General features: G+C 45.5%; 1 protein-coding gene across 1 annotated transcript in view; it reads right to left on the bottom strand.

Moving 5' to 3' along the window:
- cbfa2t2 (CBFA2/RUNX1 partner transcriptional co-repressor 2) overlaps positions 1–8,033 on the bottom strand; it is a gene marked incomplete at its 5' end in the record, with an annotated part of 41,315 nt that extends 33,282 nt beyond the window's left edge. The window contains one exon of the mRNA XM_083771062.1: positions 8,012–8,033. Within this exon, the coding sequence (XP_083627188.1) occupies positions 8,012–8,033 (22 nt within the window). The remainder of the gene's footprint in view (positions 1–8,011) is intronic.
- Positions 8,034–26,275: the final 18,242 nt, after the last annotated feature.

Below are 26,275 nucleotides of genomic sequence, written 5' to 3'. Positions count from 1 at the left end.
ACAGGGGAAAACTAAATTGAAACTAAATGAAAACTAAGCTATGGTGACTAAAACTCAGACTAAATATAATTGTCAATTTTGTCAACAAATAAAAACTAGACTTGAAGTGTTAAGAAACTAGAAGTGTTAAGAAGGGACTAGTGGACAAGATCCAGTATAAGCCAGTTTACACTTGGTTGCATGCTGAAAATAGCAGATCTACAAGCTCACAACGCAGCGCAGCGCGACACATTGTGAGCTTGCAGATCAGCTACTTTCAGCAAGTGTAAAATCAGCCATTACGATGGCATCAAGGCCCACCAAAATAACTTTCAGTCGACCAAATCACCTGTAGATTTAGTAGACTGAAATCTTTTGACATTTAGTCAACTAAAACTAGACTAACACTAAAACAGGTGACCATAAAATGTGACTAAAACCAAATGCAAACTATTCCAAGAGACTTAAAACTTAAAGCAAAATGTGCCGTCAAAAACAACGACAGCGCGCGCCCGTGGTCACACGGAGGGGAGCGCTCAGAGCATGCCAGAACAGCTCACAACAAGTCTGGCTGGTCTCCCATCAACCTTCAGCTGGTTCAGTCTGGCTGGTCTCCCATCAACCTTCAGCACTCCAGGAGTTCCCTGCTCGGAATCGCAGTCACGCACCTGGCCGGCCTGACCTCTATCCGTAATGCTGTCTTTACATAACTTTACTCAATTTGTCTCCAGGGTCGTCGTCCCCCCCCCCCTCCTCTTGTTGCCTTGAATGCAGTGGGTCTCAAACCTCACATGTGTCAGTCCAGTGGGACACGGGACCCATTTGTGGGTCATGGACAAAATCTTATGGGTGACGACTCGAGTAAAAAAACCATTTATTTTTCCTACATTTAAAAATATATATAATAATAATAATATATATAATATACATGCCAGTGAGTGACCCCCTCTCCCCAAATAAGAAAACACACGACCCCCCCCCCAAAATAACCCTACTTGAACTGCGAACATCCCCCAATAAAGCTCATGGCATCGGACCCTGGGCCACACACGCACGCATGCACGTTCCATTTGTACACTCTCTGAGTTACAGACCCATAAGGGTCCCTTTGGTTCCAAACATCACCCAAAATGGCACTCATTAGCCCGTGGACCCCCATTAGAAAATATATGCCATGCAGGGACACCTTAGAAGATTTGTACGGCTCTAGCAGTGATTTTCAACCATTTTCATTTCAAGGACCCCCAGGTTTGACCTGAATTAGGCTACGGACGGACCCCCATTTAATAGCATTTCTATTTGTACAGTCTCTGAGTTACAGACCTTTGGTTCCTAATCATCATTTAGCTGGGGACCCCCTGGAACTTTCTCTCAAGGACCCCTAGGGTTATTTATATTTTAAGATATAAATAACTTAAAATAAGGGCTTCCCCTATATCCATCTTCCCAGCATGGAGCCTGTTCCGTTCCTTGTCCCCCCCCCCCCCCCTTCTCCTCCTCTCAGTTCAGACTGACGTTAGCTTAATCTGATGCAGCCGCACATTTCCCTGTCTGATCTTGCCGTGCCATCTTTTCCATTACATCTGCTACGGTGCATTTTATCTGATGGGGGTGGGAGGAGGAGGAGGAGGAGGACGCGACGTGTTGTTTTCCAAAACGACGTCTGGAGGACCGTTTACAGTAAAATATATACAGCGAGGAGATCAAATAAGACGCTTCTTGGCAGCGGTCGAGGACTCGAGCGGAGCGACGGCTGATTTCTCTCTCTCTCTCTCTCTCTCCATCTTCCGCATGGGCCCAGTTAACGGTAACAGCAAACCATATGAAGAAAAGAAGGGAAAAAAGGCTTTTTTTCCTCTTCTCTCTACAATGCCGGGAAATTTCAAACCTAGCTTCTGATGAATTGACAATGGAGGACCCTGATATACTGCAAATCCTGTCTTAGTGCTTTTTTCTGGTTTTATCCTCGTATAGCGGACCTGTGCTTTTCGTTGAATCAATCAGCAATGCAGTGCACTTTTAGTTCTTGTTTAATGTCATGCCAGCAGAGCGTCAAAGAACGGGGGAACCAATGGAATCGTGGGTGGGGGGGGGGGGGGGGGGGGGTGCCTCGTATTATGTCCAACTTCAATTTCTGCCGCGACTCAATTCAGAGCTCGCTAGTATCGATTCAGTTTGGAAAGGCTCATTTGCAGCTCATCTCCGACGCATTAAATACAAATGGGCTTGGGGGGCTGCTGGGAGTGTGTGTGTGTGTGTGTGTGTGTGTTGGGGGGGTTGATTCCCCCCCCCCCCCCCCCCCCCCCTGCGGTCCAACACAAAACACCCATTGACTGGCCCTCAGTCTCTACCCCTCCTGGCATCCCACCAAACCTGAACACGCCCCCATTCCCCCCACCCCCCCCACACACACACCTCTCTTCCCTCCTTTTCAGGAATCTTCATATCACCCATAACAAATGGGCCCCACGTCTTTTCCACGGCACCCTATCCTTCTCCCCTCCTTTTCTCCATTCCCCCCCCCCCCCTTCTCCCCCTCTCTCTGTCTGTCTCTCCCTCTCTCTCTCTCTCTCTCGCTCTGTGTGCTGTGTGTGTTTCCCTCCCTTTTTCTTCAGTCAGTCCGTGCCGATGAAAGGCAGGCATTGAGCCCTGGCAGTGGCATTCCAAAACCTCAGGCTCCGGCTCCACTGTGTCTGGCTATTCTACACTGCTGGGAGCCATTAGTTTAAGTAAGGCCTGACCCGCCTACTCACCCATGGAAAACCCTCAGATCTCCTATTACACTCCGCAGCACAGAGGGGAGAGAGAGAGAGAGACGCGACTGTGTGCATGAGTGTGTGTGTGTGTGTGTGTGCGTGCACGTGCGTGCACGTGTAGATGTGTGGCCACTCCAGCACAGAGCACACACACAGACCACGGGAGAGACACGCCTGCTCTTCGAGCGCAACGTGTATGCACGTGTCCGTGTGTGTGTGAGCAAAACAGACAGACAGACAGCCAGGTATAAGTATGAGTTTGTATAAGAATGTGTGTGCGTGTGCGTGTGCGTGTGTGTCTGTGTGTGTGTGTGTGTGTGTGTGAGACTGTGGAGCGACACAGAGAAAACTAAATGTAAACCAAATGAAAACTAAGCTATGATGACTAAAACTAAGACTAAATATAGTGACAATTTCGTCAACAAAAAAAAACTAGACTAAAATGTTAGGGACAAGAGATCCAGTATAAGTCATTTCTACAGTTGGTTGCATGCTGAAAATTGCATGCTGAAAATAGCAGATCTACAAGCTCACAACGCGCAGCGCGACGCGTTGTGAGCTTGTAGATCTGCTATTTTCAGCAAGTGTAAAATCAGTCATTTCAACAGCGTCAAGGCCCGCCAAAACACATTTTAGTCGAATAAAAACAACTGTTGTAGATGCAGTCGACTAAAATCTCACGATATTTAGTCGACTAAAACTTGTGACTAAAATATGACAAAAAACTAAATGAAAACTATTAAAAAGAATATGACTAAACTAAAAATCTAATCTTTCTGCCAAAAACAACACTGGCTGAGAGAGAGAGAGTGTGTGTGTGTGTGTGTGTGTGTGGGGGGGTATGTGTGCTTAAAATGTATGAGCGGCGGGTCACACGCTCACTTGGCAACACGGTCCCAGAGTTTCCACAGAGGCAGGCCAAGTGCACGCAGGAGGACGCCAAAACCCTTTTTCTCTAATAACTCCCCTTAAACTGTATTCAATAACCACCCTCTCCCTCTCTCTCCCTCTCTCTCTCTCTCTCCCCCCGCTCCTTCGCTTCAACCCATGAACCAGATACACTGTCTCTGGTCAGACATATCCATCTATGGGCACTCACTCCATGTTTTAAAATCCTTCGTTTTGCAGCAATTTGCCTAATTGGAAAATGATACGAGGAAAGGATTCAGAGCAAAAAGTTCTGTAACTCGGGGGCCCGTCCGTCGCTGCCAACCATACCAAATTGTCAGCACATAAACATGAATAGCTCTCATAAACAACTCCTTGTTTGGGGAGGGGAAAAAAGACATGCGAGAGAGATGGTGCGCGTGCGCGACTGTGTGTGTGTGTGTGTGTGTGTGTTTACGTGTGCACACGTGTCGTGCATGCTTTGTTTTATTATGCAGCATGTGTGCATGCAGGCCCACACACATAGGTACAACAAAGCTCTGCACGATATATATATACGTCAGGAACAGTTATATTACATCTACGTGTTATCAGTTTACACTTCCTCGTCTAAACAACAGTCATGTTAACTTTGGCCCAATAAATGGTCAGGCCCCGGATTCACAATGGAACTTACTGGAGCTTAAGCTCCAGGGCCCGCAGCTTGCATGGCCCTGTGTGTACAACACTATTTCAATATACGTACAGCTGTTGCTTATTACGTCGTCGAAACCGTATTCATAGGTCACCGATTTCAATGTGATGCAACACAGGAACCAGGAACCAGTGTTTTTGGTCATCCAACAGTTTCTAAAACCACTCGGTGGGAGGAGCCTTATAACTCTATGGGAGCAGCCTTATAACTCTATTAACTCTATGGGAGCAGCCTTATAACTCTATGGGAGCAGCCTTATAACTCTATGGGAGCAGCCTTATAACTCTATGGGAGCAGCCTTATAACTCTATGGGGGCAGCCTTATAACTCTATTAACTCTATGGGAGCAGCCTTATAACTCTATGGGAGCAGCCTTATAACTCTATGGGAGCGGCCTTATAACTCTATGGGGGCAGCCTTATAACTCTATGGGAGCAGCCTTATAACTCTATGGGAGCAGCCTTATAACTCTATGGGGGCAGCCTTATAACTCTATGGGAGCAGCCTTATAACTCTATGGGAGCAGCCTTATAACTCCATGGGGAGCAGCCTTATAACTCTATGGGAGCAACCTTATAACTCTATGGGGTCAGCCTCATAACTCTATGGGGGCAGCCTTATAACTCTATGGGGGCAGCCTTATAACTCTATGGGAGCAACCTCATAACTCTATGGGAGCAGCCTTATAACTCTATGGGGAGCAGCCTCATAACTCTATGGGGGCAGCCTTATAACTCTATGGGAGCAGCCTTATAACTCTATGGGAGCAGCCTTATAACTCTATTAACTCTATGGGAGCAGCTTTATAACTCTATGGGAGCAGCCTTATAACTCTATGGGAGCAGCCTTATAACTCTATGGGAGCAGCCTTATAACTCTATGGGAGCGGCCTTATAACTCTATGGGGGCAGCCTTATAACTCTATGGGAGCAGCCTTATAACTCTATGGGAGCAGCCTTATAACTCTATGGGGGCAGCCTTATAACTCTATGGGAGCAGCCTTATAACTCTATGGGAGCAACCTCATAACTCTATGGGAGCAGCCTTATAACTCTATGGGGTCAGCCTCATAACTCTATGGGGGCAGCCTTATAACTCTATGGGAGCAACCTCATAACTCTATGGGAGCAGCCTTATAACTCTATGGGGGCAGCCTTATAACTCTATGGGAGCAGCCTTATAACTCTATGGGAGCAACCTCATAACTCTATGGGAGCAGCCTTATAACTCTATGGGGGCAGCCTTATAACTCTATGGGGGCAGCCTTATAACTCTATGGGAGCAACCTCATAACTCTATGGGAGCAGCCTCATAACTCTATGGGGGCAGCCTTATAACTCTATGGGAGCAGCCTTATAACTCTATGGGAGCAGCCTTATAACTCTATGGGAGCAGCCTTATAACTCTATGGGAGCAACCTCATAACTCTATGGGAGCAGCCTTATAACTCTATGGGAGCAGCCTTATAACTCTATGGGAGCAGCCTTATAACTCTATGGGAGCAGCCTTATAACTCTATGGGAGCAGCATTATAACTCTATGGGGTCAGCCTCATAACTCTATGGGAGCGGCCTTATAACTCTATGGGAGCAGCCTTATAACTCTATGGGGTCAGCCTCATAACTCTATGGGAGCAGCCTTATAACTCTATGGGGAGCAGCCTTATAACTCTATGGGAGCAGCCTTATAACTCTATGGGAGCAGCCTTATAACTCTATGGGGTCAGTCTTATAACTCTATGGGGTCAGCCTTATAACTCTATGGGAGCGGCCTTATAACTCTATGGGAGCAGTCTTATAACTCTATGGGAGCAGCCTTATAACTCTATGGGGTCAGCCTCATAACTCTATGGGAGCAGCCTTATAACTCTATGGGAGCAGCCTTATAACTCTATGGGAGCAGCCTTATAACTCTATGGGAGCAGTCTTATAACTCTATGGGAGCAGCCTTATAACTCTATGGGGTCAGCCTTATAACTCTATGGGGTCAGCCTTATAACTCTATGGGAGCAGTCTTATAACTCTATGGGAGCAGCCTTATAACTCTATGGGAGCAGTCGTATAACTCTATGGGAGCAGCCTTATAACTCTATGGGAGCAGCCTTATAACTCTATGGGAGCAGTCTTATAACTCTATGGGAGCAGCCTTATAACTCTATGGGGTCAGCCTTATAACTCTATGGGAGCAGCCTTATAACTCTATGGGAGCAGCCTTATAACTCTATGGGAGCAGTCGTATAACTCTATGGGAGCGGTGGTGATAGTGCTGGCGGTGCACTGATTATTCACTGGGCGCGCAAACGCAAAACAAAAGTGTCGTTCTTGATTGTGTTACACCACGCACGCCAATCTTTGCACGCGTGCACGGGGCCTTTTGATTTGTTGTAGCGCCGGGGCCCGTGGAGGGGTTGATTCGTCACTTTAATAAATGGTAAGAGTATTGTAACATGCAGTAGTATTGTTCACAGCCAGCCAATAAATCACAGACAATAATTCTTATAATCTAATCCGACATTCACTCTCTCATGAGTACGTAATCTTTAGGTATGCGTGCAGTATATGGATTTGTAAAGACTAGAACCTTTTGGTCTAAAGCTATCAATCGTGCTATCACTCGTCACATGTGGAGTGTCACTTCAATACAATTTACTTCAGCACATATGTTCTAAATATGTGTTTGGTGAAAGCTCTCTTAACTCAACTAGCGGACTATAATTAACTGCAGCTCAGTCAAAATAATATTGAGCCCCAGAAAAAGTCCTTGGGATCCAGTAAGAGCAACAAACAACGTCAGCACTCAGCAGTGGAGGAAAGACTCCCCGAGAGAGGAAGAAAAGGTGTTGCCAAAGGGAAAAGAACGGCAGAGATATGACGCCATGAGAGCCCTTTTTGTTTTGAGTCTTTTTTTTCAAACAAACGCCTTTGTGTGTGTCTGCACCGTGTTGGAGTCTTAACGAGCGGACACCGTTCCAGGCTTGTCAAAGAGCTGCTCAGTGAGTGGAAAAAGTACTCAATTCTTTCCCCCCATTTTTTAAATGTCATCTAAATCACGACAGTTTTCTGAAAACCCTCATGTTTCTATGTCAGTGGTTCTCAATATGTCATGTCAAGGACCCCCAAAATTACATGGAATTGGCCACCGACCCCCAACTGAAAATATGTTGTTCCAGGGACCCCCTCAGAAGCAAAGATTTGTTCAAAACATTTGCTCTGAAAGAATATTCAATATATCCAGGATGGAACAACACACCTCACCAGCACCAGGATGGAACAACACACCTCACCACCACCAGCACCGGGCTGAGAAAGGGAAAGTCAAAGGCACTTGTTGACATCAGCAACACACACACACACACACACACACACACACACACACACACACACACACACACACACACACACACACACACACACACACACACACACACACACACACACACACACACACACACACACACACACACACACACACACACACTTCTCATGAGGGCGTATGGCTGTGTCCTTTATTATCTTTCTGTTTGTCCGTTTTCCTTCATTCTTTTGGGCTGGTGTGTGTGTGTGTGTGTGTGGGCAGCTCCTTCCCACCAGCAGTTTTCTCTCTCCGTCTCCGTCTCCCCCCCCCTCCCCCCCCTCCCCCCTCCCTCAGGCGTTAGCAGCAGCTGTGTTGTTCTCCTGCCTGGCGACAGCCACACCTGTGTTCTGCAGGTGGTTCATCTGGCCGAGGTGCTCGGAACACCTGGCTGTACGTGCGCAGATAGAGCCTGCGGGGCTTTGTGTGTGTGTGTGTGTGTGTGTGTGTGTGTGTGTGTGTGTGTGTGTGTGCGTGTGCGTGTGTTTGCGTGCATGTGTGCGTGCGTGCACGTAAGGGGCTGGGGGATTTTTGAACGGCTCAATTAAAGCAGAGGGAAGATAAGGACTGTCTCTGCTGCCTCACACACACACACACACACACACACACACACACACACACACGTTGGCATTTCACAATATTTAGCCAGGCCCAGAAGCATGTTTGGACCTGCCAGTGAAGCAACACAAAATCCCTATTCCTGTGTATGCGCACGTGCATGTGTGTGTGCGTGTGTGCACACACGTGCATGCGTGTAAGGAACGGGTTGTCAAACAGCTTTGCTCGTTCTGTTTTTCTCCGTTGTTCAGTTTCAGAAAAAAGCCCAGCTAATCTATTGACTACTATAGTACAACCTAGTGGCACTGCAGTGTACTGGCACGCACGCACGCACGCACGCTCACTTACTACACACAGGCACAATCGCACACAAAATTACACTATAATGGTGTCACTGTCACCGTGTCACGTATGTGTGTGTGGGATGTGTTTAAATAATATGGTTGTGTGTGTGTGTGTGTGTGTGTGTGTGTGTGTGTGTGCGTGCGTGCGTGCATGCACATGTGCGCATGCATACTGTAAGTCTCGCCTTCATAAATGTGACCAGATTTGATTAAGAGCCTGCCAATGCTCAAATTCCAGCTTTTCACCAGAGGAGAAAAACCTTTTCTATCCAAAATGTGTTAATAGCACAGGCAGACCTGGGCATTGTATGGCCCGCTGGCTGACTCGGCCCACAAAAGTTGTAAGTTGTAACTTAAACAAAAACATAGTTTTCAACTGGGAAAGGAAACGTCTCAAGCATGCAAGTACAAAGTAAATAAAAATCACACCCATGTGAAATGAGGGGCACTCTCATTGTACATCATCATAAATGGCCATTTACTGCTTTTTATATAGAAATAAAAATTATATTAATTATGCATAATTAAGTTCAGCCTTTTGGCCAAATATTGGCCTCCAAATATTTTCTGTTTCTAATGCATCGACATGTAAATATGAAATAAATGCTTAAACATGTAACTAGGTGTAATGTTAGAGACAACAGAAGTGAACCTTTCAAGCCTGTTTTCTCAACTCGCTGTTTCTCTGCAAGACATTACTCTATAAGCCATATCTCCAAAACTGGTGGGTCAAACTGAACAACCAATATGTCAATTTGAAGCTATGATTACCTGCTTTCATATGACATGCTGGGGGACATGACACTGTGCACGTCCCCTGTCTACTGCTGAGGACACATCCCCTGTCCCGTCCCCTGCCGAGGACAAACAGGCAGAGACAGCAAACAGAGACACCAGGCGAGGACAAGAGCACATAAACAACTTTGCAGGAAACCTCACAGAGGCCATGTTGTGTGCGTACATGCGCGTGCGTGTCTGTGTGTGTGTGTGAGACAGTGTTACACACAAACACAACAAATGCTCCCACATATACGTGGGAGCATTTGCATGTCCATTTATGTGTGTTTACATGGACACATTTATGAAAACTGGAAACAAAAAATACAAAAATCACAGCACAAAAAAGAGATCTGGAAGATCACAGCACATTGTGTTTCTGGTGAAACAACCTTTCTGGGTGAAACAACTGCTCAAATCAGCCTTAAATAAAAATGTAGTCCAGTCAACACCTGTTGCACAGTAATGCTTCCGTATAAAGATGAATTGGGAAAACATGGTACTGGCTGACAAACAAACGCTTTGTAAGCTGTTCTTTCACCCTTGACTTTAAAATGTACGTTCCCATGTATAAGTTTATCAACTGCGAAAGGGGTTTTCAACACTGTTCATGGGAACTTTGTAGACGGCTCAACCCCATTTCGACTTGTGCAGGGATATCCTGCCATGGAACCTCATCTCGGAGCTAAAGCGTGGATATACTGAGGTTTCAAATGGAGCTATACTTTTGCCACTGACACTGTAGGATTCATTCATTTACTGAATGAATCCTACATTGTCACGCGCAGAGGAAAACATGAGTGTTACACATTAGTCTAATGTGTAAACGTGTGTAAATGCATATTGAGTGTTTTGTGTGTGTGTGTGCATGTCTAAGTGATTTTCAACCCCCAAAAAGGGGGGGGGGGGGGGACACTACTCTCTCTGACAGCAACAGTCCCATCAGGGGAGGAACCAGAGAGTCGGGGGACAGGGGGGACTATGCTCTCTGACAGCAACAGTCCCATCAGGGGAGGAACCAGAGAGAGATGAGGTGAACTTGACGAGGGTGATAAAACTCACACAAGGAGACATGTGGGAACGGTCTGGAACACTGGAGTGATGTTGGAATGAGATCCTCCATCACTGTGCGTGCGCGCGCGTGTGTGACTGCGGATGCAAGCCCTCGTGTGCATGAATGTGTGCTTTATTGAGAAAGAAGACTTTAGGCCAAGGCTCTCCATCATCATCATCAGGCTGTCATGCTGTGAAGCACAGATTTTGGGGGCCAGAGTTTTGGCCACGATGTTGTTGTTTTTATAGCTTCATACTCGGCAGTTAGTTATGCGTTTTGGCTACTAGACCCGAACCGGGGATTACTGGTGAAGCCCATACTGGCAAATATTACCCCCATTTTTCACCCTATAACAGATCAGATATACGCTGTAGTCTCTTTGCCTGTGGACAGCGTGTACATCGCACTGACCACAGCGTCCATTTCAGATGATGAGGGTCAAAAATGTAACCCGTAAGGGATTTTGCCCCGTGTCTAGACAAGCTTCCCTGCAATAAAGTCACATTACTACCAAAGCACAGCTGAAGAGGTGGAGGACAACTTCACTTTGGTCCATCTTTTTTTTTTTGTCTTTTTCTTGGATAAGACATGAGTGAAAGTGAGCAGTGTATTTCACAAAAACAAAGCTCACAGGGCGGTACGGAGGTAATAGCTTTTCCAAACCCACGTATATAGTGGAGACTTCACACATAGAGAGAGAGAGAGGTTCGTATATAGTGGAGACTTCACACAGAGAGAGAGAGAGAGAGAGAGAGGTTCGACGGCCTTTCAATGAGAACTCATACAGGGATGGATGTCAGCTTTCCTCTGCGCGATGACAGACCAGCCACAGCTGGACTTTCTTTTTTTTTTGCTTTTTGCTGGGCCGAGACAGATGGACGCGACACAGGGGGAGATGAAGGGAGAGAGAGAGAGAGAGAGAGAGAGAGGAGAAGAAGAAGAAGAAGGGGGGACAACGGGACAGACAGAGGGATGGAGAGAGAGAGAGAGAGAGAGGAAAGGAGCGGTGGGTGAGAGCGAAGTGCTGGATTATCCCTGCGAGGCGTGGAGAATGGGTGGAACCAATGCTAACTCGAGGGAAACGATGTGTGGGTGGGTGGGTGTGTTGGTGGGGGTCAGGGGCAATAAGGATTGGGAACTGGGGGGGACATTTAAAAAAGCATAATGTGGTGATGAGCTCCTTTCAGAGAGCTTATTCTCGACTGCCCTCGATTCACTAGCGGAGAGACTGGCCCCCTTTTTGTTTTGTTCCCAGTCAATGTCCCCCGCCATTTAAAGTGGAAGGAGCGCATAAATGCCCCAGTGCAACAGCACAATCGCGGGACCTGCATCCCCCGCCAGCCTAATAAAAGATACATGCTTTTTTTTCTGTGATTCGAATGAAACACATTTAACAGGCGAGCGCCCACACACACACACACACACACACACACACACACACACACACACACACACACACACACACACAAAGCGTTAATCCACTTTGCTTGAAAGTTAAAAAAAAGAAAAGAAAAGATGTGCAATAGATATGCTAAAGCGGGCCTCAAAGCCCGGCGAGCATGGCGCTGCTGACGTGGGCAAATGTGTCAGGGCGATGTTTACGCCAGCTAAGTGATACCTGAATACGAGGGCTTTATGCCGCCGATGGCGGTGTTAACAGCTCTCAGGATGCCTGCATGGCGCAGACTGAAGCCTGCAATCAATGGTGGAAAAGGGCTCTTGACTTCCAGAGGGGCCGGTGCGAGAAGCGATGTTTTGACATGGAGGAAGGCGAGCGGCGGAGCGCTCTTAATAGTCCTCGCCTCCTGACATGGAGGAAGGCGAGCGGCGGAGCGCTAGTCTAATAGTCCTCGTCTCCTCCTGTACCGTGGCTGGCATTCCTGAGGATTGTTATTGGCGGAGCGATTCCTCAACACATAGGACCACAAACATCTGGATTCCATCCTCCCACCACCCGCTCCGCACACAGTGCTGTGCAGCAACAAGAAACAGCTGTGCGAACCTGGCTTCAATTAGCCTCACATTCTCCCTGACAGCTAATCCCCTTCTCCTCCCCCCCCCCCCCCCCCCCCCCCCCGCTCCCTGTTTTTTTTACTGTTCTTTCACTCTTCTGTGTCTTTCTTTGAAAGGCTTGCTTCAGGTTTGCCACACAGTAATAGGTCAGGCAGGCAGCGGAGCAGCAATTGGAAACAGGCGTGCAGTCGGGGACGGACGGATGGCTCGCAGGCCTCGTGAAAAACATGCAACATGACAGACCCCTATGTGTCTGAGGAGATTGATGACGGTTTTCGTTTTCTGCATTTGTGTGTGCGTGTGTGTGTGTGGGGAGATTAATGGGTCTTTATGCTATGCCATTTGGTGTGGTTTATAGGATTCAAGACATGAGTGTACTTCTCATGGCTTTGCAGAGATGGATTATATTTGTTTCCTCTCGTTGGATCATTGGCTAACGCTGATTTATAATCTTGGGTTTGTTGAAATCTTCCCATTTAAAAAAATAATAATAATAACACAATCCTCAACATGGGATATATATATATGACACAAACAACCAAAGAAGACTGTCACTATGCCAAACAAACATTCTCTTAATGCCTAAAATATGTTGTCGTTTTGTTCTTTTTTCCCTTCACATTGCAGAGCGTTTTAGGCAACAGACTGACCCCATTTTGGACAATCCCCAGCCATGAATTCATGAAGTCTTTTAAATATATATATTTTTTAAAGCCTTTTCCTTCCACCAGAACCAGAACCAGAACCCACACTTCAAACATGTAACAGTGATCCAACAGTTCAATACACTGAATAATATGTCAGCACCCTGTGAGTGATGAGTCAACCTCTCGGCTCGGCTCAAACTGTTTCAACTCAGCACACCAGCTTGACTCAGCCCGACTTGTACTATGTACTGCCGGGGGAATAATCCAGCTCAGATGGGGTCCTGTGATGGAAGCTAATGGGAGCCAGATTTGAGGAGACTATGGGAGCCAATCTGATGGGACTCGGCAGCCCTGATGATGAGCGAATCTGGACGGCTCCCCGGGCCGGCGTCACCCAGGGGCCCAGTATAAAACACTAACAGGTGGTACCGCTGCTGGAAAAGACCCATGCAGAGACACAGACGGATGGCAGGATGGCTGCCTGGGCTCTCAGTCTGACACGCACGTCTGTGCGTGCGTGCGTGCGTGCGTGCGTGCACACACACACACACACACACACACACACAAGTCAGGCGTTTGATGTACTTCTGCAGAGTATGAATTTTGAAACGATTAACCACCCCATGCACGCATGCAAGCAGCCATGCATGCATGCACGTGCAGTCACACACGCACACACACACACACACACACACACACACACACACACGCGCGCACTGAGCCCATACGATGGGGGACATTTCTAGTAATTTGTGTGCATTCAATGGGTCGATTCATACTACATCGGGTGGCACACTCACTCATATGCTTCCAGTGACAACGATTTGAAAACAAACACAAGGACAGATTATGTGTGTGTGTGTGTGTGTGTATGTGTGTGTGCGTGCGTCTTTCTCACACACATGTGCATGCACGCACGCACGCACACAAACACACACAGAGCCCACAGGGACTATAGCGATGATGCAAGGGTTGACTGAGGATGTGCAGACGTCTCTGTCTTATAGGCCTCCAGCGCAGCTCAGAACAGAACAGAACAAGGAACAGCACAGTACAGTTACAAGCAGACATTCTCCCACACGCCAAAACACCAAGCAATAAGGGCCCATATCTGGCAACACGCTGACGGGTCCGGGCGACTCCAGCCAAAACCAATTAGGTCTCTAATGCAAACCTGCAGGGGCCCCCTCTTTGTCGTTTATTTCCTTCTTTTTTTAATGTCAGAGGATTGGAATCTGACTCCGACCGTAAGTAACCCACCCCAAAGAAAGACAAGGCAGGGGAAAGAAAACAGGAGGAGGGGGAAATAGTCGGAGGGGGGGGGGGGGGTTGTTCCAAATTGGCCATATGTTTTCGAGTGGATATAACCAAATCAAGAAGTGGATGGAAGTGACTGGTGAGAGAGAGAGAGAGAGAGAGAGAGAGAGAGAGAGAGAGCGCGCAATGTTCTGCCTACACGGTCTTTAACACATTAGCCCTTGAGTGTGCACAGACTTGAGAGAGAGAATTATACCTTCTTCTAAACAAAGTCACATGAACGTTTTATAACACAATAAAAAAAAAGTAAAAAGAAAAGAAAAAACACACTATCACACATACTAGTTCCTCTTTCTTGTTGGATTAATAGTTAGAACCTTAAACTTCCCCAAAGCCATAATAAAAAATAAAATAAAAACTCCATCCATTATATGGTTTACTCTACTGTATCAAATTACAGTGACACTGCAACTCTCTGCTGCGCCCTAGTGGCCACTGTAAGCATCAATCATCATCATCATTATCATCATTGCTGTCATCATCGTTACTGTCAGTGTCATGTGTCTTTGTCGTGCGCTCGTTTGTTATGTCTGCGACGTTCTTGTGTGGCACAGAGGGGGAGACGAATCCTGAGCCCCCGCCCGAGGGGCTCACACACACACACACACACACACACACACACAAGCCCCCTCCTCCTCACATCCCTTGGTACCTAGCTGACCGCAATACGGGGCATTATTGCGGTATTATATTGTCTCCTGGATGTTTTTAAGCAGCTCAGCCGAGACAGACTGCAGTGTGATCAGGAAGGGGGGGGGGGGAGCCTCTCTAGTCTTGTGGCTTTTCAACCAGTGTTCCGGGGACCACCAGTGGTCCTCGTTGAGGGTGGTTCCAGGTGGTCCCTATAGCTAAATGATGGAGAGTTGGTATAACCACATGGACCAGTGGTTAAATTATTGTTAAACATCTGTATTACTTAATTTACAAAAAAGGTCTACACAATTAGAGAATGTAGAAGAATTGTTATTATGATCAACGTTTGCTTGTTATCTCTCCTAATGGTACCAACATCAATACAGCATGGAATTGTGGAGAATATTATATCCAACAACAACAAAATATTCAACGTTTTGACCGTGGGTCTGAGAGGCTAAATGTCATCAAATGGTAACATCGCTTCACTAGGCTTTCCACCTCGGAGGAAAGCCTGGTCTGTGTTACAAAATTGCCGTGTGAATCGGTCTGGAACGGATGATATCGCTACGTCATGTTGTAGTATTGTTTGGTAGTCATCGAGGCAGGAAGAATCATCCAGAACTTCCTTTTCCCTCAAACAGGAAGAATAACAATAAAAGCTCTTGTAGCCTGCGGCTTTTATTGAGAAAAATCGGTTTGACAGGAAATAAAAGGAAGTTCCAGAAGACTGATTGACTACAAAACAATACTACAACATGACATAGCGATATCATCGGCTCCCGACCGGATCAGAAACCCAAAAAGGAATGCTCCCCAGGCTAATCAAATGGTGGTCTGTGGCTCAATTGCAGAATAAAATTGCAAAGTGTGGTTGCCGCAGTCGCTTACATAGGCCCCTCCCACTAATATTGTCAGCCAATTACAAATTCTGTAACACTTGAATAATTGGTCATTTGACCCTTTGCTACAACCTCTGTCAAATTTCCCTTGACTCTCTTGAAAAGTAATTTGAAAATGTCTATAACACTTGAATAGTTTGGTCTTATAAACGATTATAAAAGATAAATAGAATCGTTACATAGGTTATGTAACGTAACCAACAATTATCTAATTATCTACTACAAACGTTATGCAAAGCTCTGGCCAATCACAGCAGAAGTTAGGTTACTCCAGAAGAAGAGGAATAAAGTGTCACAATAACTATAGTATAGTTGCAACCACACTAATAATAATGGACCTTGACATGAAAATGGTAGAAAACCAGTGCTCTAGTCTAGTCTATACTAACTGGCACCAAGCCCACTCCAGCCTGGCATCTTCAAACTGCCTGGTGGTGGTGGACTGGTGCCTGGTGGTGGTGGACTGGTGCCTGGTCGTGGTGTTGTTGTTTTGTCTTGAAAAGCTGAACAACTCCAGATGGCCGAGAGAGAGAGAAAGAGAAAGAGAAAGAGAGAGAGACAAAACTTTGCCTAGTGGATTAAGGGGCTGCAAATCCTCCGCTGAAAAGACACAGCCTTGAAGAGCTGCCATTCAGTCAAATGGGTGCATAATAGCAGGGCTATATTAGGGATAATGCACTCAATAGAATGTTGTGTTATGTATAGTTTATTCTCTCTCTCCTTTAAATGGACACTTAATGACCGTAAGATCTCAGCAGACAAAGTGGCTGGTGGAGTTGTTTTTGTTCGTTTTTTTAAAAGGATTTTTGACATGATCTTGTGTGACGGAATAACACATTCAAAAGGTTGGTAGTCATTGTGTGACTGACTGAGGGCACATCATGAGCCCTAATGGCACCGTCCGTCAGCCACGTAGTATGTTCCGCCATATTATTATGTTTAATAAACATATTATTAGGGGCTGCCTCTGAAAACACAGTTTATATCACAAGCAGTGTTGATTTCGTCGACTAAAACTATGACGAAAAATGTCCGTTGACTATCTTTTTTCACTGACGAAAACTAAATGGAAACTACATGAAAACTAAGCTATGACGACTAAAACTATACGACTAAATATATTGACAATTTTGTCGACAAATACAAACTAGACTAAAATGTTAGGAAGGGACTAGTGGACAAGAGATCCAGTAGGCTATAAGTCGTTTTACACTTTGTTGCATGCTGAAAATAGCAGATCTGTATGTAGTAATGTAGATCTGCTATTTTCAGCAAGTGTAAAATCAGTCATTTCGACAGCATCACTGCCCACCAAAACACATTTTAGTCGACTAAATCAACCGTAGATTTAGTCGACTAAAATCAACACAGCACAACGACAGACAGCATTGCCTGCTTGTCCAGAAACAGAATTGTAAAATGAAACAACGGCTTATCAAGAACAAGCAAGACAATGATTTGAGACTATAGCCACAAACCCACAATGGTATTAGCCATTTTAGCCTACTGTAATCTAGCCTCTCCTATGTCCAGCTTTGAGGGTTTGTGTAAACACAAAAATTGTCCTGACCTAACACAACAATGAATGGCCAGCTTTTGTGTCCGTGTTAACACAAACATTGTGTAGGCAGGCAGGACTAAACACTAACGTGAATTTTCAAGACAAAATAAGTGAGGATGCCAAATGTGATTGTTGGCCAGAAGGAGATGATGTGTGATGATAATAAGAGCGCCCCTCACTTCACACGGGTGTGATTTTTATGTTGATCATCAAGTTCAACCTACCAATTCAACATCCATTCCTGACACACAAATGTGCCTAAAATGGCCCTCCTCCTGGCCAAATTACAATTGACAGTTTTATGAGTAGCATTAGGCCTACATCTATGCATGATAAACCTCAAACAAGGTTATGCCAATGTGACTTTTTGATTGATTGATTGATTGATTGATTGAAGTATTAACAGTTTGCAGAATTACAGTACATTTCAAGCACAACTCAATACAAAGACTGTTAACTGTGAGTGGACGACCCAATAAAGCATTACACTAGTTTACAAGAGGGTCCAGTCCACCTTGTTCAATTCATCTAAAAACGCGTATTATTATTGATCCGCCCATGATGCACAGACTTACAAAAAAATGCCCACTTACAAAATGCGCCGACCATGCTCCTCCTCCTCTGGGGTGAATGTTGTTCTTTGAGGACACTGCAGTCGAAGTTCAGCTCGATGATCCAACAAGCGTCACCCACTCCAACTTCTACTTCTGCTGTTTACTATTTCTAATCGATTTAACACATTTGCCTTAAGTTACGATTGATGATGATGGACGATGGTGGTGATCACGGTGTAAGATTGGGGACGATCAGGTATCTCTATTCCCTGCTCCGGCTGTTGCTCTCTCTCTCTCTCTCTCTCTCTCTCTCTCTCTCTCCCACAACACTCAACACGGGTTGTGGGCGGTTCTCGTTTACCGAAAGTCTCGTTTACCGAAAATAGCCGATCTACAAGGTCACAGCGTGTCGTATTAGCGACGCGCTGCGAGCTTGTAGATCGGCGATGTGTCATCATGTACTGAACTTTCATGTACTGTGTACCGTGTACTTTTATAGTGATGCCCTAGTGTTTCCTGTTGTGCCTAGTGTTGTGGTTTTGTCTCACCTCCCTGATGTGATTACTAGTTTTCTCCACCTGTGTCCTGTTAGTCTCCCAGCCAATCCCAGTGTTGATTGTTAGTTCTGTTCACCTGTGTAGCCTATTATCCCTGTGTCTACTTAAACCCTCAGTTCCTTTTGTTCCCTGCTAGTGTATATAGTTTGTGTCATGGTGTGTTCTGCCTTTGTAAATTGTATGTCCTGTTCATTGAACTGTATCTGCCTACCTGTGTGGTTCTGCACAAGGGTCCAACACCATCGTAATACCGACTATAAATCAGCCTTTTTACTGTAATATAAGAATAGCCAAAACGATGCATGCATGATCGTGCTGCACTCTGCCAGTAGGCTACCATGTAAACAGCAGGGACATCATGGGAGCAAATAGCAACCCTGTCTTCTTTATAATTGGACGCAATAGCACTGTCGACAGTGCTATTTTATAGGATATCCAGTATACACCAACACACTTCCACTTGTGTCAATCTTGTCGTGCCAGGAATGCATGGAGCCACGATCTGAAAATGAAATCCATCCGCAAATGTGTTATTGACTCCATCCTGGCTTTTGTTATTTGAACTTATTTAAATTGTTAATGGGGTGGTTTGTGAGTTTTTGAATGCCCTATAGGCTATCCAATGTGTTTGTAGGGATCCGGCTATACTAAAAACAATATAATAAAGTCACGTTTTAGTAGACTATACTGTACGTGGGACACGTTGAATAGGAACGCACTCAATAAAATAAAGGATTATGAAATAACAGTCAATTGAAATTAAATTCTATATAGCCTATAATTGTCTCAGTCAGTGTCATCTGTTGAGCCTGGAGTTGTTGTGGCTCATCATTACATACAGCTGCCCCAGACACAACGAGCCTGAGCAGGCCTGGACTGCAGCCAATGGCCGGCTCACGTGTGTGTGGTTCGCCTTTACAAGCATAATATTTGGGATGCTGGCTGAGAGAACTGAGCGAGATGGAGCTACCCCCTCCACCATCACCATTATACCGTCCTCCACTCCACCTCGTCATCCCCCATATGCCACACACTGCTGCCCCTCTCTCTCCCCTCCCCCCCAGCCCCCCCCTCATCCTCCACTCCTGCCAGGCTGCCACCTGCTCTCTGCAGTATGGTTCACAGCTGCTATGCTACAATAACAAATGAAGGCCCACCGTGGCAGGCCAGGCAGGGGCCATTATACCTACTGCTCCTGGACCGAGGAGGAGGCAGCCATCAGTTGCAGCTTCTGTGTGGCGGGGGGGGGGGGGGGGGGACGGGACGGGACCAAAGGCCACTAGTAGCAAGGGGGCCAGGGGCCACTAATTGTTCTGGTGTGGAGAAGGCAGAGGGACTATACTGTTTGGGAACTAATGAAAGGAGCGGGAGCCACTGTACCTGCAGAGTGTCAGTATGTTCATGTCATCATCGAATTGCCTGCTTTCTATAAATCTGTCAGTGTCTGTATTGCATATTCAAACCTTTATGTTTGAATAAACCCTTTGGTGTGGTTTGGGCTTATAAGACTGTCTAAAAGACCTAAAGACTAAGACAACATTTTCGTCCATGCTAAACCCCTTATCCCTAAACTTCTTTGCCATTTTTGAATAGTTAAAATAGCCAGTCTACAAGCTATATTTAAAAATATTCAAAGTATTTAAAAAAAGGCAAAGACGTTTGGGGATACGGTGTTTAGCATGGACGAAAATAGAGCCCTAAAGCCCTAACCACACCAAAGGGTCACCATGCAACTCCTTGGGTCCAAAGTTCCAAACGGTTGCAAGGAGTTAACGCTTAAGCCGTCTTGACCCTTTGGTATGGTTTTGGCCCATTGATGCGTTGAATCACTAGGGTCAACGTGGGTCAAAGGGAAGGGACTTCTTGACCTTCATCAGTTATTTATTGCACTTTACTGTGATTGTGATACTATAAATTGTGAATAAATACTCTAGCACTTTTTCATATTATATACCTTCTCTTATTGCAATTTGCACTTGTGATACTCTTGTGAATTGTACTTTGCTGCTACTGTGTATTGTCTTTTGTGTATTGTCTGTCTGTTTTAAAAAGCGTTGATGTACTAATGCACTTTTGCCCAAGACAAATTTCCCCTTGTGGGACAATAAAGTATATCTCATCATCTCATCACCTCGTCAACGTGCATCACACCACAGGGACAAGACAACACTATAAAACCGTCTTGACCCTTTGGTGTGGTTAGAGCTTTAGACTAAAAGACAAAAATATTTAGATATTTAGTAGACTGAGACTAGACTAAGACTAAAGAATTGACTATAATCAAAATATGCTGGAAAAAGAAATCACTAAATACAAGCCTCCTAATGTGGACAAATAGAACCACTCTGCCTCACCCTTAAGCTGTAGTATATTATATTCAGTGGCCTTTCCTAGACTCTTTTTTTTCCCCTGGACAAAGACTCAAGATGAAGGAAGCCTTTGAGTGTGGAGGATTCAGCACCATACCTAACTCATCTGCTCAATCAGCTCTCTGACACGTGAACAAAGAGCATGACTTGTCAGTTAGCAGGAGGCTAAAGTCAGAGAGAAGATATCAGCAGAGTCAGACTGGGTTGGTGGTGGTGGGGACGAGGCTTCATGCTGGCCATTATGGTCAGTCTGTCTCCCTGTGTGTGACAGCTGGCTCAAATCTACCCTCCCCCCCACCACCAGGTGTCCTCCTTCCTTTAGCATTTCTCAGAGCCCTTTAATAACACCAGCAGGACCGCTACTGAGCAAATCAGCTGAGCTGACTGACTGAACAATGTAACCTTGTAGGTTGTGTGCAGTGTTGGTTTTGGCAGCAAATTTTTATTTAAGTTTTAGTCATAGTCTCTGCAATAGTTTTTATTTAGTTTCAGTCACATTTTAGTCACCTGGAATGTTTTAGTGTTAGTCTAGTTTTAGTAGACTAAATATCATAAGATTTTAGGTGACTAAATCTATACAGTTGATTTAGTCGAACAAAATGTATGTATTTTGGCGGGCCTTGATGCCGTCGTAATGGCTGTTTTATTTTTCACTTGCTGAAAATAGCCGATCTACAAGCCCACAAGCTGCGACGCGTTGTGAGCTTGTAGATCTGCTATTTTCAGCATGCAACCAAGTGTAAAATGACTTATACTGGATCTCTTGTCCACTAGTCCCTTCCTAACATTTTAGTCTAGTTTATATCTGACGAAATTGTCAGTATATTTAGTTTTAGTCATCATAGCTTAATTTTAATTTAGTTTCTATTTAGTTTTCGTCAGTGGAAAAAGGTAGTCGACGAAAAGATTTCGTCTTAGTTTTAGTCGACAAAATCAACACTGGTTGTGTGGACCTTTTCACTTTTCCTGCATTTGGAAAAAACCGAGGCAGAGGGATTGAGCTCACACAGCATGACCTCTCTTTTCTTTTCCCTATCATTTGCACAACGATAGGGATGATCGATTCTCAGAGCCAAAATTAAATATGCTATTTTGTAATATCTTGTCTGTTGATTTGATTTGATTTATTTCGCTAAAAGAAATACCAAGTAAACACAATACCACTTAAACCCACGGTATACACATAAAAAGCACTTGTTTCCAAAGTGGTCCTGCAACACAAAAATAAATAGTCCAATAAATTACATAGCACCAATACTTTACACAGTACGCGGCACATCACATGAACTACAACATACAAAACACACTGAAAACCACCTATACAATCCCTAAACAAACCATGAAAACACAAATCTAAAGGGCATTAGGTCCTGTAGCTTATTCCATTACAGCAATTTAATACGTTTTTAAAGGACAGTTTAGATTGAGACAGCCACACACTGGCAGCTTTAAAAGAGAAATACCTGTATATTAAAAAAAAGTAACCACCAAAAGTGCCACAACCTTTGACTCTTGGTATCTCATTCCTGTTCTGTTCTTTGGCTATATAGAAGTGTCTATTTGTACGTCTCTTAATGTTTTGATGAATTGAACAAGGTGGACCCTCTTGTAAACAATTGTAATGCTTTATTGGGTCGTCCACTCACAGTTGTATTGAGTTGTGCTTGAAATGTTCTGTAATTCTGCAAACTGTTAATAAATATTTCAATCAATCAATCAATCATATAGCCTACCGTTTAGTTCACAATAGTACTACCAATTGCTTCACCTGCTAGCATTAACTGATCTAGCTTTAATTTGTCAAGTATTTTCACGGTTTCCACCAAAGAAGGGAAAAGCAGTAGGATGCTCTGTGCTGGACAAAGGAGAATTGCAAAAAAATTATAAATTCATCATTCCGGGGGAGAATTCTAAGAAGGGTCGAAAGTGCAGAAAGAAGCCTCAAAATGAAACCTGTCATATGTCTGTTGTATATACTTGTATTATGTAGTGATGTCCTAGTGTTTCCTGTTTTCCCTAGTTACTGTTTCCTGTGTTGTCTCACCTCCCTGTGATTACTAGTCTTCTCCACCTGTGTCCTGTTTAGCCTCAGCCAATGATGTGTTGATTGTTGCACCTGTGTCTAGTTAGTCTTTGTATACTTAAACCTCCCTGTGTCCAGTCTTCCCTTGCCAGATTATAGTCAATGTTACTGTGTTTCCTGATGTCTGCTTATATGATCTGCTACTCTGTGTTGTGAGTTTTGTGTTAATACATAATCATTGGACTTCATCAGTCTGCTTCTCTGGGTCCTGTGTTTTGCCTTTTCTTAGCACAGTATTCAGGGCCATTGCATCTCCTATTCTGAGAGTCACCACATCATGGTGCACACTTCATTAATTCTATCACTAAGCCCCTCCGCTTGCTTTATAGAGTAAGAGTATTAATTACTACTCATTTCAGATGTTTCTGATGGGTGAAGAGCTGCCTCCCATCCTTGCAACAAGGCCAGACCACACAGCACACACTTACCCTCTGCCACACACACACACACACACACACACACACTTACTCTCTGCCACACACACACTTACCCTCTGCCACCCACACACTTACCCTCTCCCCTGTACACTGGGGTGACCCAACATGCCCCTCGTCCCCGTGAGGCAATGTTCTCTGTGTGTGTGTGTGTGTGTGTGTGTGTGTGTGTGTGTGTGTGTTGGGAGGTAATTAGTGTGGCTTGTTTACTCCCTCTCCCGTACAGTATAGATGGCTGTGCCATCTGCATCTTCTCTGTGGGTTGTATCAGACCCGGCTGGTATCAACACCTCCACCAAGTCTATGTCCATCAGTTTTGTTATTGGCTTAATTGCATCTATTCTCTTCTATACAAGCTCATGGAAGTCTCCACGTTCCTCCCCTCCCATCTTCTCTCATCTCCTCTCCTGTCCCGTCCCAATGCGTCCCATCCTCTGACAGATGACGGGCCAGACCCTGCTCAGGCAGGCAGTAACACTTGACCCGTGCTGACCTATGCCAGATCCGTGGAGCACAAGGGGCCAAAGGAACCAGGGCCAAGGCCATGGCTTGCTGCTGCTGCCGGGGGTCTGAGGCCAACAGAAATGGCCTTATCACCATCACCGTCATCATTATTCATCGCCTGCTGGTCCTTCTGTCCCTCCTCCTGCTATACACCCCCTCCCCCCCGTCTGTTTTGTTTTTGTCTTCCTCGTGTCGCGGGGGCCACGCGACACGCGTATCAGCTGATCCCACGAAATGGTCCGAGTCAACGGGGTCAGCCGGCAGACGCCTGGTTTAATTCTCCAGGGGCTGCTGTGTGTGTGTGTGTGTGTCCTCCCCCATGTGCATGTACACATACTGCACATGCGTGTGTGTGTGTGTGTGTGTGTGTGTGTGTGTGTGTGTGTGTGTGTGTGTGAGACTCACAGAGTGGGGGTGTGTGTGACTCACATAGCGTGCGTGTGTGTGTGTGCAATCCAAAGCGCACAGACACACTGTACATACTGTAGGCTATAGATGCTGTATTTTGAGGTCATAGCATTATTATTATTAACCCTTGATGCAACGGAGTGCATGTCAGGCGTTGGAACAGGTTGCGAGTGTCGAGACGAAGGGTGGGGGGGTTGATCAGGGGGATGATGATGATGATGATAATGATGATGAAGGGGTCTCGCCCCCCAGACAAACAGATAGATAGACGTTAAGGAAAAGGAAGGAGGAGGAGGAGGGAGGGATTAAATGCACATGGTGGCGTGTCGACCAGATGGAGAGATAGATGGTGCTATTATGTAGATCCTCATCATCTCCGGCTCAATATGGCCTCTTACTGCTCTCCTCGGCGGCTACGGCTGTGCTCGGACCTGGCTGCTCCTCATGCATATATCTATGTACCTTTACATTATTCAACAGGCCCTGCACGCTGACTAATGAGAGAGGGGGGGGGGGCAGTGGTGTAAAAGTAACAAAGTACATTTTCTTAAGTACTAAGTACAATTGTTAGGTATTTTCAGGACTTTACTTGAGTAAATTTCCCTGTACTTTTTACTTCTACACCACTACATCTCGGGTCCGAATGTTGTACTTTTTTACTCCACTATATTTTTCTGAACTGTTTTACTTTATAGATTCTTATTTTTATTACAATAAAACATGCATTAACCACTTCAGCCCTATATATTACCATATACATTTCGGCCATTTGAAAATAGCCGATCTACGTAGCTCACAATGCGTTGCAACGCATTGTGAGCTATTTTCAAAATATTTTGACACATTCGAAAACTTGAAATCCTGCCTTGCGAGTACTTTCTGCTTTTGGTATACTTTAAGTGCATTTTGACGCCAACGCTTTTGTACTTTTACTCAAGCATACAGAATTTGTGACTTTTACTTGTAACCGAGTATAGTTCTACATTGCAGTAATAGTACTTTTATACTTAAGTAAAAGGGAGTGCTTTTTCCCCCCAACACTGGCAGTTGGACGGCAGAAGGTATGGGGGGGGGGGGGGGGGGGGGGGGGGGGGGACAGGTGTACGGAGCCCCGAGTCCTATTTTTCCTGTGTGACCTCTCATTATCACCCCCTGACTTGAGGTCTCACTCATTACCATACCAGGTCCCTGGGTAGTTGGGCTGTCCCTGGGTAGTCGGGCTGTCCCTGGGTAGTTGGGCTGTCCCTGGGTAGTTGGGCAGTCTGTTCCGCCATTCATATTTCTGCGGAAAATGTGTTTTTATGTGTTAATCAGGCCTCATGCCCCATCTGTCTATACCTGTCTGTCTCGCGCACCCTCTCTCTCTCCCCAAGTCCCATTATGTCTCACTGTCTAACGAAAGACTCAGCAGGTGCTTGAAATGGCAACAATATCAGTTTATGTTGCATGTGTGTGCCTTTTTTAAGAGATTGTCTTGTCCTGTCCTGTCCTGTCCTGTCCTGTCCTGTCCTGTCCTGTCCTGTCCTGTCCTGTCCTGTCCTGTCCTGTCCTGTCCTGTCCTGTCTTGTCCTGTCCTGTCCTGTCCTGTCCTGTCCTGTCCTGGGTGGAGGGGTGGATGGATGGTTGGATGGAGGGGTGGATGGAGGGGTGGATGGAGGGGTGGATGACAGAAGGGGGGGGGGGGGGGGTGGAGCACAGAAGGGGGGGATGGGGGCTGAAATTAATCAGAAGGCCATCCCAACTGGCCACTGTCTTTGGGGAGTTGAGACATGCATATATGTGGCGGATTGGACCTGTGTGTGTGTGTGTGTGTGTGTGTGTGTGTGTGTGTGCGTGCGTGCGCACACATTGTCCTGTCCTGTCCTGTCCTACTCACGTCCTGTGACTTAAAC

Source organism: Protomyctophum parallelum (genome assembly GCF_964188405.1).
Source record: "Protomyctophum parallelum genome assembly, chromosome: 8".
In the NCBI taxonomy this organism is placed as follows: Eukaryota; Metazoa; Chordata; class Actinopteri; order Myctophiformes; family Myctophidae; genus Protomyctophum; species Protomyctophum parallelum.
Note: the sequence above shows the minus strand (reverse complement) of the source record. Positions and strands in the feature narration are given on the sequence as shown.